Source organism: Myotis yumanensis, unplaced genomic scaffold, assembly GCF_028538775.1.
Source record: "Myotis yumanensis isolate MYYU_CA2020_CCGP unplaced genomic scaffold, mMyoYum1.0.hap1 SCAF_5, whole genome shotgun sequence".
Lineage (NCBI taxonomy): Eukaryota > Metazoa > Chordata > Mammalia > Chiroptera > Vespertilionidae > Myotis > Myotis yumanensis.
The window spans coordinates 23,075,363-23,088,727 of record NW_027223756.1 but is presented as its reverse complement, the minus strand read 5'-3'; the positions used below and the strand labels follow the sequence as shown (position 1 = coordinate 23,088,727).

General features: G+C 35.8%; 1 protein-coding gene across 2 annotated transcripts in view; it reads left to right on the top strand.

The window, feature by feature from the left end:
- SPINK5 (serine peptidase inhibitor Kazal type 5) overlaps positions 1–11,662 on the top strand; it is a 69,954-nt gene extending 58,292 nt beyond the window's left edge. Inside the window, exons 27-34 of one of the 2 annotated variants that reach the window (XM_070414654.1) lie at positions 774–901; positions 1,700–1,772; positions 2,468–2,548; positions 2,653–2,780; positions 3,586–3,685; positions 5,540–5,670; positions 8,108–8,195; positions 11,362–11,662. In XM_070414654.1, coding sequence (XP_070270755.1) covers positions 774–901; positions 1,700–1,772; positions 2,468–2,548; positions 2,653–2,780; positions 3,586–3,685; positions 5,540–5,670; positions 8,108–8,195; positions 11,362–11,370 — 738 coding nt within the window. In that variant the 3' untranslated portion in view covers positions 11,371–11,662. The remainder of the gene's footprint in view (positions 1–773; positions 902–1,699; positions 1,773–2,467; positions 2,549–2,652; positions 2,781–3,585; positions 3,686–5,539; positions 5,671–8,107; positions 8,196–11,361) is intronic. The other variant, XM_070414655.1, reaches the window with a different exon arrangement.
- Positions 11,663–13,365: the final 1,703 nt, after the last annotated feature.

Here is a 13,365-nt window from a genome sequence, read left to right as displayed (position 1 = left end):
AAAACCTCTATTGATGTCCAAAACTTCTATAGATGTTTCAACAGAGGCAAGATCCTGTGGACCCAGTTCCATTGGTTTCTTTTTAGGAACAAAATAGTTTCATCTTCTCACAGACATATAGGAGTTTCATTTTCTGCCAGGTAAAAGCAGTGGAGAAAAGGAAAACAGTGTGGTTGTGAGCAAATTTTTTATCACAAATCCAGCATTGACTTTAGTTACTTTTTCTCTCCAAGCCTTACTTTTCTCATCTGTAAAATGGGAATAATGCCGTTTATTGTGTAGGGTTTTTATGACAACTAAAGGAAATCCATCAGAGCACCCAACAAAGTACCTGGAATATAATGCAGATTTGATTAAATTTTTTGTTATTGAGGAACAAAGCTAAAAGTTTATATCTTAGTATGTTTTGCCCAAAGAGCATCTTTTAGTTCATTTTGGGGTTATTTTTTCTGTGTGAAGTAACGGGTACAGTTGTAGAGAGACAGGTTTTGGGCTCAGCCTAATAGAAAACTGCATAAAAATGGTATGGGCTGCTTTAGAAGGCAAATTCCATTGAGGAAAGTCAGTTATTTGAGAGGGATGTTGTGGAGAGGACCCTAACTTCCTGCGCATATATTGAAGAAAGTGCCTTTAAAACATGTTCCATTTCTAACATTTCATTTTCTCTAGATATTTTCCTCCCTCAAGTGTTTTGAGTTTAGACCTTACCAACCAATTCTGTTTTCAGTTCTTCAGACCAGACTATTAACATCTTGCTCTGCTCCTTTTGGCAGGACCAGTGCCATGAATTCCGGAGCATGTTAAGAGATGGAAAGCTCATCTGCACCAGAGAAAACGACCCCGTCCGAGGTCCAAATGGGAAGATGCACGTCAACAAGTGTGCAATGTGTCAGAGCATCTTGTACGTGAGGAGGTTTATTGATCAGTTTGATGTGTTGTGCCTGATAGCCAAAGAAACCCAACCAGTTCCTAAGTTAAAACTTTAGGCACTTAGAATCACATGTGACAAATATAACAGCTCCTCACTTGAGAAGAAGACAATAAGTTTGCAGAGCACTTTCACAAGACATTCATTTTGATGTTGAGCAGCGTAATTATACCTGGAGCCTGTGGGATAGGAGGGAGAGCTAGTGGATTGTGCCCAAATTATTGGCTTTCAAAGAGGAAGCGTATCAGCTAAGTAACGTGGGACAGGCCAATTCACTTTACAGAGCCTCAGCTCCTCCTGTATGTGAAGGGAACAATAATTTCCCAATGCAGTTTTTATAGGCATTTGAGGAGATAATATTAAACATGTTTATAAACTTTAAGCACTAAAACTATATAATGAACAATTAATACTGGAGAGTTTAGTTGTGCTTTAATTAGAAAAGTAAAAAGGAGAAATGAAGCAACTCTCTATATGAAACCCATAAATAGATTCTACTAGGGGAAAAGAGTAATGGCCTAAGAGGATCATGTGATTCTGACAGCATAGTAATTGGATTGAGGAAAGTTGAAAGCATTGCCATAAATTGTGAAAATTCCAATAAGCAGAACTCATTAGTAAAAAACAAACAAACAAACAAAACTATTTTAGATATTTTTGAAACATGAGAAAACTCTTAGGTTTGTTAATGTTTAGAACTGGAGAAATACTTGGTTCAAAAAATTCAATAATAATCCTTGAAAAACTACCCTATCCTTTTTTATTCTGCAGTGACCGAGAAGCCAGTGACAGAAAAAAGAATGATGAAGAAAAATCACACAACAAAACTACAAATGATAAAAAGGTTATTTCTTTAAAAAATATGAAGAAAACTATTTTACTTTTCATCCTCAGATCTTGAATTCTACTCCGGTGTTGGGATAATGAAGATGCTAATGTTTTACCTCAAAGAAAGTTGATTTTGCCCATATTGTCACTTTGGGCATAATAAGATTTTTTTTTTTCTGGCTCTGAGGTTTCATGTTTTTCTCAGTTTTGTAGAGAATTCTCCTACAGTGTGTCATTACTTTAGTCTTGTCTCTTGGGAGAAATGTGGGTTGAAAAATAAAGGGTGAAATCCTTTTCCTCCTTCCCTGCATGCTTACCTCTGACACTAAATGTGAAAGGAGGCTTCAGGTGGCTTGCTGACATTGATTTAACAGCGCAGGTAATACTATCTAATCGCAAAACCTCCCCCTTTGTCCTTGATTTCTTTTTTCTGTTTTCTCCAGATGATTTTCTCAGCATCAACAAATCAATAGCGTGCATGCATGATGCTGCCTTTTCTTGTTTGCTTTTCAAGACTCCGAAGAAGACATCGCCATTCAGCCCTTTAACAGTGATAACCAATCCCATTTGTAGAATTAAATTCCTATGAGAATGTCCTTTGGCCAAGGGTACACCTCATGTGGAAAATAGGGGAAAGGAAGGATGGAAGGAGAGGACATGAGAGACCAGAAGGTCTATCAAGCATTGTTTTATGTTTCCTTGCATTTGCAGGACCAGTGCAAAGAGGTTCAGAAAGGAACAGAGAATGGAAAGTCTGGGCATTCCTTGGCCTCCATTGCCAGGATAAGTGCAGTGAGTCTGAGCCCAGAGCCAAGAGAGGACCTCCTCAAACCCGGTGTGAGAAAACCACCAAACCAAAGGGAAACAGCCACGTTCACTTCTTTCTCATTTTCCAGGACGAGTGTGCTAACTTCCGGGGGTACCTAAGGAATGACGAGCTCCTTTGCACTCGGGAGAATGACCCTGTGCGTGGTGCTGATGGAAAGTTGTATAAGAACAAGTGCTACATGTGCAGAACTGTCTTGTGAGTAAGGGTACCCTCTGAGCCCTTCAGCATGTGGAGGAGCTGTATTTGTAGAAACTGCTGTTTAAATAAATATGGGCTCATGAACCTTGAGGTCCTTAAACTACGTTTTTAGATTCAAGATCCTTAATTTGACAACACCTGATATAGGAGGAAGAATGCTTGGATTTGGAGACAGGAAATCCAGATGTAAGATCTAACCATTATATTTACTAGCTGTCAAAGTTTTTTTCATCTCTCAGGATCATAATTACAAGAAATTATTTCAGAGTTTTGTTCCAAATTAGATCAGACTCAAAAGAGAAATATATATATAAATATATATTTATGCCTCCAAATATATAAAGTCAATCTCTAAGGCTACGGAATTTGTTTTTGAGAAAGGGTTTCTAAGTTATGATGGACAACCATATTTGGGGACCAATGTGTGTGATAGATAATGATAACAATGATTACAATTATCACCATCATCATCATCAGTATTCATTTAGCTCTTTGTAGAATTTTTTTTTTGAGGAAGGAATTACCAATACTACCTTTTTTTATGTTCTAGAAAATCTAAGCTCAAGGAATTTAAGCAACGTGTCTAAGGTCACACATCTATTACGTGATAAGAGCTCTAACCCAGAGCCCTGCTGTACTTTCCTTAACATGTCACCCTGGTCACTCTCTATGTTCTGTGCTTTGAACAGAATATTCTATGGTTTCATCCTATTTTATTAGAATTGCTTAACTTCCCACTGGAAGTTATAGGAGCTAATTTTTGTAGACATATCTTTAAATAACTTTTTATTTTCTTTTTTAGTCAAAAAGAAGCTTTGGAAAGGGCAAGACTTCAAGAAAGGCCATCCCAACCTAGATCTTCCTGTGAAGAAAACAGCCCAGATTCCCCCAAATCTTCTCTGGTAAGAATGACTCTTTCAGGAAAGCTACTTATTAATTTAATTTGCATATTAGTGGGGGGGGGGTGTTGCCACTGGCCCCCTGTAGATCTCATTTCCATAGAAAGGCCGGGAAGGGCTGATTCAGTACAGCCTCCAGTCCTTTTGCCCATTTTGTCACTTGTGATTTCAATAATGACTTTATTAATTCAAGAAAAATAGGACTTATAACTTTCCCTTAACTCAATGCAAGAACTGTTAAGACTTGTTAGTCTATACTTTCATTATCATTCACTTCACAGCATTTCTATAGTCTGATTACTTTGAGTCATAAGTTATATAAAAGCGTGTTATTTACTTTCTGATTACCTAGAGACCTTATCACTGTCACATTTATTATCAGTATTGTCCCACTGTGATCATAAACTTATATTTTATGACTTTAATTTCTTTGAAATGTATTTACACTTGTTTAACAGCCCAGTAAAAGGTTTATTTGATAATAATTTCATATGTACTTGAAAAGAATGTGTAGTCTGTAGTTGTTGGATATAGATATCTATGAATATCACTTAAGTTAAACTGGGTAATTTTGTTTTTCAAATATTCTATATATCTTATTTCTTTTTGGCTATGCTATCAATTACTGAAAGAAGTATATTAATATTTCCTTTTATGTTTATAAAGTTACCTATTTCTACTTTTAGACAATTTTTACCATATATATTTTGAAACTATATTTTAGGTACATGCATATTTGGGATTGTTATTAATGACACTATTATTTTATCATTAGAAATTATCTTCTTTATCTTTGCTAATACTTTTTATCCTAAATTCTACTTATGTGACACTAATATAGATATCTATCTAGCTTTTGTATAATGAATGTTTGCGTTTATATATTTTCCATCCTTTTAATTTTACCTATTGGTTGAAATAGAAATATTTATTTAATATAATATATTTATACTTCTTATAAATATTATATAGTTGAGTCTTTTTGTTTTCCCAGTATGATAATCTTTAACTGGAGTGTTTATTCTTACTATTATTTAATGTAATTACTGACACAGTCATATTTAAGTCTTCTATAATTCTATTTTTAAGTTTGATTTTTCTTTTGGTCCTATTTTCTTGAATTAATAAAGTTATTATTGAAATCACACTTCTAAAAGACTACAAAGAACAAATATGTTCCCTCTTCTACATGAAAGATATATCTTTAACTTTGGGAGATATACTAACAATTATCATATACTGAGCCCTTATTGTGTGCCAAACACTGTGTTATGCATGCATTTAAATGCATTATCAGATTTGATCCCCTAAAACACCAATATGAGACAAGAGCTATTATTATTCATGCTGTTCAGATGAGAAACGAAGGCTCAGAGAAGTGAGGTAAACCTTTCCTCCAGTTTAGTGGCAGAGCTGGGACTCAATAGCCCATGCAATTAACTAGTATTTGCCTCTGATCAGTATTTTCCTTCCTAGATTGTATATAACCAGTGCCTTCATTTAAGATAAAATAATATTATTTTTTGCATGATTACCATCCGAGAATCCTTACTATGGATATGTCTCATTTATTTGTGCCCAATATCATGTAGAGTTTTGGCTTTCTTGTAGCTTTGTTCTTCCTTATGTCTTGATTTAGCTACTTATCCTCCCTAGTCTAAAGAAGCCAAATCCGGGAGGTTAAATTTATGTGATAATGGTACGAAATAAATAATGTGAGTTGTTTGACGTATGTGACAGCTTCTTTACTAGTCATGTATTCAAATGTGATGGAGGAAATCAAGGGGACTTTCCCAAGCTCATCCCTCTTGCGTGCCATGGAGCAAAGCAAATCTGATTTATGTTTTGCTTGTTCAGGATTCTGAGATGTGCAAACACTATAGAGTATTGCCCAAGATGGGTTACCTTTGCCCAAAGAATTTACAGCCTGTCTGTGGTGATGATGGCCAGACATACAACAATCCATGCATGCTCTGTCATGAAAACCTGTAAGTATACAAGTCTCACCATCATATCTTCTAGTCTAGAAGCTCTTGTCTATAGTGTTTCCCACGGCAGTGAATGGATAGCAATTTGAGGTGTGCTGCAACCAGATGACTAATCATTGCAGTTCAAATCACATTTTGTGATCATCATCTAAAATAAAGGAGAATTGATATTATCCCTTTATTGAAATTGGTTATATATTTTACTGAGTGAAAGAGAAAGGAAAAAAATGGTAGGGTTACAACAATTAGAGAAAATCTCTATAAGCTCGTGTATACTTACAGGAGTCACCCATCCTTTGTCTAAGAGAAAAAGTTGAAAATTATTGCTAAACAAAGTTAGCCCTTATCGCTTCTCGGCCTTTTGGCTAAGATCAAGTGCAGAGTTAGCCCAGCCTATAATCACTAATGGGCCTTATGACTACCTGATATTCACAGATTTCCTATCCTTCCTAAATCTCCTTCTTGGAGCAGGAAGTGTTATCATGCAAAAGAAAGCTCACTGGAGCAAATGGCAGACCTGCTGTCGGCTTTGGCTTTCAAGATTTGTAACTATCTGTGCACCTGTGGGCCTATTAGCTCATCATTATGAGGTTCAGCTGCTTCATTGGAGAAGCGGAAACAGTTCTTTGAGTCAACTGACTTTACAGGGCTATTGCAAAGAATTATTATTTTAAATTAAATACAAAGGATTTGTTTTAAGACTGCATATATCGGAGGTAGCTTTGTTATTGTTTTTCTGCTCAATTGCTATCTGACCCTCACCTCTATCCATATTCCTAACCTTTTCCCAGCCTCCATTTGACTAGCTTTAAATGAGAGCCTGGTGATAAATGTTAACTTTTCCCCCTCACTTTTCCAGATTTACATGACAATCTATGGGTATTCTGTCCTTCTCAGGACACTATAAGCAAGGTCCAGAATAGGAGGATGGGCCCGATATCCTGCTTTTCAATTATAGAGAAATATTTGAAATTACATTTATGTTCTTTTAAGTCAGATAACTCATAAAAGAAAAATCTACTCTACACTTCATATACTTAGAATAAAATCTGAATATAAAAGCTTTATATGATCTCACATCTGCAGACTAGGCACTTTCACATTCACCCCTCTCTGAATCCTCACTACCTCTCATGGAGTGGTGATAGCTTCATTGTACAGAGCGTGAATCTGAAGCTCAGAGAGTACAGGTAATTTGTTTAAAGTCACATAGCTAGGAAGCAGATCAGACAGGATTTTAACCTTGTTGCTTTGGGGATAATACAGTTTTCTTTCTGCTACACTGCTGTTATATGCCAGGCAGTACTTCCTTTAAAAATTGGAGGTCAAAAATTCCTTTGATAATATGAAGAGAGTTAGCACTTTTCAGAAGAGAAAAGAAAATGATGTGACATTAACCATTTTTATGCATATCATCTATGGACATGTTGATCTCTTGAAGTCCATCCATGGGTCTTACAGAGTTTTAAGAATTAAGGAATCTCTGTTTAAGGGATGAATACAACCATTCAGGAATTTGTTACTATATAATGCCTTATCTTTAGCCCAGAAATTCTTCAATTTCTCCTTACTGTAAATGTAGCCAATGTTCTTCAAACATTCTATTAACTATATAAATCCATAACAAGTGGATTTCTATTTCAAGGAACTTTATAGTGAGAAATCCCAATGATAAAAATATTAATAAAAGCATGTTTCAGGAAGGATTGTTTAGCTAAAGATAATAGAAACTGGGAGTATATATTATGAAGAGAAAATTTAGGCTATCCCAGGCAAAACAAAACAGTATTGGTTTCTGTTGTCTTAGAGTAATCTAGAGGGAAGCAGTTTCAACCTGAGAATGCCCAAAGACAAAATGAACTGTCTTGTTAGACAGTAAATTTCTCATCACCAGTAGATATTTGATATGTAATATTTCTTAAGAGGCCTTAAAAGTCATATCCTTTAAGTCTTTCTAATTCTAAAATACCGACTATATGATTAAGTCTTGTTATACTTTATAAAATATATTTATATATCTACATCCTCTATCTATTTTATATGTTTATATAAATACATTTATATGAAATATATTTTATAATCCCCAAGTCACATTATCAGTATTCAATAAAGTCTAATTTCTCTCTGGGATCCCATTTCCCCATCTGTAAAATAATGGCTTTTGGACTAAATGATCTCTAAGTGTATTTCTAAAATTCAACAACTCTGAGTATATTGTGATTGAAATGTGACAGAATAGATCCAGGGGTTGGGAAAAAAAAGCTGGAGCTAAGTGAGAAGAGAGAGACTAAACGTGATGATGCCTACTAGAAAAGAGCTGAATGCAGATCCCAGGACCTGCCCCTGATTTCAGTTTGGGTTTGATGCTCAAATATCACCCACATTAATCCTTGTTGTTTTCCTTTCCCCATCTCTGAAAATTACTCTGTTGTTTTAGAATACGCCAAACTAATACACGCATACGCAGCGAAGGGCCGTGTGAGAATAGCACCCCAAAAACAACACCTCTCAGCGTGCCAGCATCTGTAAGTACATTGGCATCCGTGATTGCGGTTTTTAGAGCCAGTTGATGAAGATAATTAAGTAATTGCTGAAATATGTGGGAATAATAATGTAGTAGTTAACATTTAAAAATGTTTCCTGGGGATCCTTAATAGATTTTTTTAGTAGTGATGTTCCTAACAACAGTTTCACAGAGTAGGTTTTCTTTTATGTGGTCTACAATAAAAAATGAGACAGAGACCAAAAGAGGTCAGATAGCAACAGAACTGGATTTAAACCATTTCTCTGTAACCCCCCTATCCTTGCATTTTACATTGTATTAAATGATCTTCCCTAATGAAAAGTTGACCTTTTCATTTAAAGTCTTATAAGGATGTTTTGACACACATTATTGAGTTTGACATTCTCCCTGGTGCTTTCATTTGAGGAGTCTCTTCCTTTAGCAAGATGATATGTAACTTGGGGGAAGGGGAACTGAGAATATTCAAATAAGATAAATTTTTTTTTGTTACCAGATAAATATGGACTCAAATTTCAGTTTTTGATGGTCTTCATATATGAGACCTCTTGCAAATCACATAAATATTTAAACCAGCAATTTTCAACTACTGTGGCAGAAGAATTTTTAAAACATGCAACACCTGACTATGTATTCAAGGGCACTGACCTCTTTTCCTTTAGATTGTCAAATCAAAAAATGACAACAGCCAACACCACAATGGCCATCCGGTGTGAAAGAATCAAAATTATACCTAAATTTTTGTCAGATTAGCAGAAGATATATATTTTAGTATGCTGCAGAATTTTACTAATTAGTTTATGTGTGCCAGGAGATGAAAAAGGTTAAAATCACTGATTGAAACGAAAAATCTTACTGAGTTACTAAAAGTATTCAAGAAGTGCTGACTTTTAAGCATTTGGCACAGTGTCTACAAATTCATGGCATTTATTGTTATTATCACTATTATTATTATTCCTAAGAGACCAAAGTATGAATTTAGAGAAACATACCCTGGCGCCGTGCTTATTTTTAATCACTTTAGTGAATTCTCTCTTAATAGATTTATATTTGATATTCACAAAAAATTTAATTAAAATAAACAATATTTAATGAATAAATAATTATTTATTTTTATCCACATTGTTATTTTACTTCCTTCCATAGCCAGCTTTGGCAATATGGAGTTGGAAACTGTTCTGCCACATTTGAGAATCTTAAGTAACACTACATGAGACCATACTCAAAAGAACTACTCAGTGATGCTTGATATGGGAAACTGGAAAAACAGGAGCTATAAGCTGTTTCTGCTTTCATACTAACAGCTGGAAGGCAGGTAGAATAGGTGGAGCATGGGCTGAAATCAGGACATTTTAATTTCTTATTTGGGCTTGAGAAAGTCATCTGTCTACTCTGGGTCTTTACATGTCTATAAAGAGAGGGTTTTAATTTTTGCTCCACTCCCCATATTGTGTTGGCTCTCTTGTTACATATAAACTCTTAGTGACTTGCCCCTCATTTTATTGACGGACATACTGTCCCCCAATCTCACAAACACACCTGGTCACATATATTCTAGAACAGGAAGGGAGAAATAATCTTTATATAAATTTTATAGGCTACACCTTAGGCACACCTTCTCATTTAAACAACTTGACAAAAACTGCTTTAGGGGGAAATTGCCATAGGAGCATACGATAAGATGTATTTGTTCAAATAATGAAGAATCTTGCCAGGCTAAGCACAAAAGGTTTGTAAGGGAGTTCCTTCCTTTCATTTTTGGGTGTATTCTTTCCACCAGAGGTATATATCAGGCATTATTAATGACAGGAATTATTTATGATGTTAGCTGATGGATCAAGTCATTAGAACAAAAGGTGTCCTGGGTGTGATTTCAGTTCCCTCTATGATTCAGTGCTGTGATTTTGGAATCACCAAGGTGGTATGGGTGGGTCATGGCTCAGCATTGCTCTGATAACTACTCTGGATTCATATCCAAGAAGTTGGAACCTATTGCCTGACCATTGTTCCTGGGTAGAAGATAATCTAAGAGAACCTGGACTCCCAAGAATGGAATAAAAGGCTTTTCTGGAAAAATAGATTGAAGTTCCTGGAACCCATACTTTTGCTTACTATCTAATAAGGACTTTCTATTATACAGTAATTGCTAACATGAATGTAACCCTTTAGAGTTACATTCACAATGGCCCTGTAATTAGGGCAGAGATCATTATCTTTCCCATTTTATAGAAAATCATCATGCATGAAATCCTGCAATTTATCAGGGTTATTCAGTATTATGTCTTGAGTCCAATGTAGATATTCTAACTTTACTTCTTATGTTCTGCCACCATCCTTTAAGTTCAGGAGATTCTAAGCACCTGGGAATCTGGAGAAGGCATTATCTCAATTAAATAAAAATTAGCTACTTTGGAAGGAAATTACTATGTTAAGGAAAATACCAATACTATTTTCTGTGGTGAATAAGCAATGCGTTTCAATTTAATGACAAAGATTTTCAAGGATTTAGCAAGACCATAGCTTGAGATTTTCAAACCAAAGGAAGTCTCACAATTTTAATTTCAATGTGAAAGTTTAAATGGAGGTTTGAGTTTGGAATGATAGTGCTACTAGGGCTCTAGGTGGTAATGTATAGTTATATGGAAGATTCCCTGAGGCACTTGACCCCTTTTTAAAAAATGTGTGTTGATTTAATGTTTTAAATGTTGATTTAAAGAGCATATGAATATTGGATGCATCAGACAAGGAAGATTAGCTGGTTAATTGATTCTCATGGCCTAAGACAAACAGTGAGTAAACCATTAGTGTTAGAGGAATTGGATTTAACTTCTGACCAAATGTGTGACTTTAGGAAGTCACTAAACTTCTCTGAAGCTCAGTTTCCTCCTCTGTGAAAAATGTTAATAGCACCTATCTCTTTGCATGAGGGTCACATGTAATAGAGAGTAGACTATTTCTGCATCCACCTCAACAGGTAGTTTGTACTAGGTGCTCAATAAAGGCTCATTGAGTCAATTGAATAAAATGTGAAAGTGATTTTAAATTGTGAGTCCTTGAGAGTGCAGGAATCTATGGATTTCTTTGATTATGGTACAGCTATAAATGTACAATCCTCATTTCTACAACATCTCTGAATTTCTTCCATTTAACCTCCCCATCTTCTCTTCTAGGTCAAATGATGTGAGGATTGGTGAAAGCCATGAGGGACCATTTATATCTTGATTCTGAATTGCCTACCTTCACCATCTGTATATACAAAGAATTCTTCAGAGCTCGTCTTATTTACTGTAGAAAACAATAGAGACTGTTGGGGGAATGGACTCACTGACTTCCAGTCTTCTCCATCTCTTTCCTCCTAGATTCTGCGATCAGAGGGCACAGAGACATCCCCACCCAGTCTGTGCTCTGCAGACCCCTGATCACAATGCTGTCTGTCCAATTACTTGTTCAATAAAAGTAAACCCAGCAGAACACCCTTTTCGGGATTTCTTTGCCACTGACAAATAGGAAATTGTTTTTTACAGAAGTTGAATAAACTCTACCCTTTTGTCTGGCTAAGCCCATTGGTGAATAGAAATTGCTCACTTTTTTTCTGATTCAAGTTGTTGTCACAGTTGGAAACAGAGGTGGGGAGGTATGGGCTCCCAGGCAGCCAGCAGCTATATAAAGTCAACCAACTGTGAATCAACCTCACCTTTACCAGCTCCCCTATCTGACATCTCTATTTCTGTGAATAGTATAATTACCTCTCAGTGAATAGGCCTCAGTCAATGACACAAACCAGTAATTTTTCACATCTAATCTTGTTGCCTCTTGACAATGAATGTCTATATCAGGGCCTTGGTTGCATATTCTGGGAGAAGATAGGAAATGAGAGTTCCCAATGTATGTATATCTCTAAAGTAGCACTGTCCAATAGAATTATGAGTCACATATATCATTTCAAATTTTCTCATAGCTGTAAACCAAAAGGGTAAAATTAATTTTAATAATATATATATTTTTTAATTGTTTAAAGTATTACATATGTCTCCTTTTTCCCCAATAGACCCCCCTGAACCCCCTTCATCCCATACCCGAGGACAAGCCCCCTCCACCCCATTGTCTGTGTCCATTGATTATACTAATATGCGTGCATACAAGTCCTTTGGTTGATCTCAAAGCCCCCCTCCCCTGCCATTTGTCTCTGAATCTATTTTTGTTCATCAGTTTATGTTGATCATTATATTCCACATGTGAGTGAGATCATGTGATATTTATCTTTCTCCAACTGGCTTATTTCGCTTAGCATAATGCTCTCCAGGTCCATCCATGCTGTTGCAAATGGTAAAAGTTCCTTCTTTTTTATAGCAGCATAGTATTCCATCCTGTAGATGTACCACAGTTTTCTAATCCATTCATCTACTGATGGGCACTTAGGCTGTTTCCAGATCTTAGCTATGGTGAATTGTGCTGCTATGAACATAAGGGCGCACATATCCTTTCTGATTGGTGTTTCTGGTTTCTTGGGATATATTCTAGAATTGGGATTACTGGGTCAAATGGGATTTCCATTTTTAATTTTTTGAGGAAACTCCATACTGCTTTCCATAGTGGTTGCACCAGTCTGCATTCTCACCAGCAGTGCACAAGGGTTCCTTTTTCTCCACATCCTCGCCAGCACTTGTCATTTGTTGATTTCATGATGATAGCCATTCTGACAGGTATGAGATAGTATCACATTGTTGTTTTGATTTTTATTTCTCAGATGATTAGTGACTTTGATCATGTTTTCATATGTCTCTGGGCCTTCTGTATGTCCTCTTTCAAAAAGTGTCTATTTAGGTCCTTTGCCCATTTTTTGATTGGATTGTTTACCTTCCTTTTGTTAAGTTGCATGAGTTCTCTGTAAATTTTGGAGATTAAACCCTTATGTGAAATAGCATTGGCAAATATGTTCTCCCATGCAGTGGTCTTTCTTGTTGTTTTGTTGATGGTTTCTTTTGCTGTGCAGAAGCTTTTCATTTTGTTGTAGTTCCATTTATTTATTTTTCTCCTTAGTCTCCATTGCCCTAGGAACTGTATTGGTAAAGACATTGATACTACATATGTCTGATATTTTGCTGCGTATGGGGTATTGTAGGATTTTTATAGTTTCCCATGTTAGGTTTAAGTCCTTTAGCCATTTTGAGTTT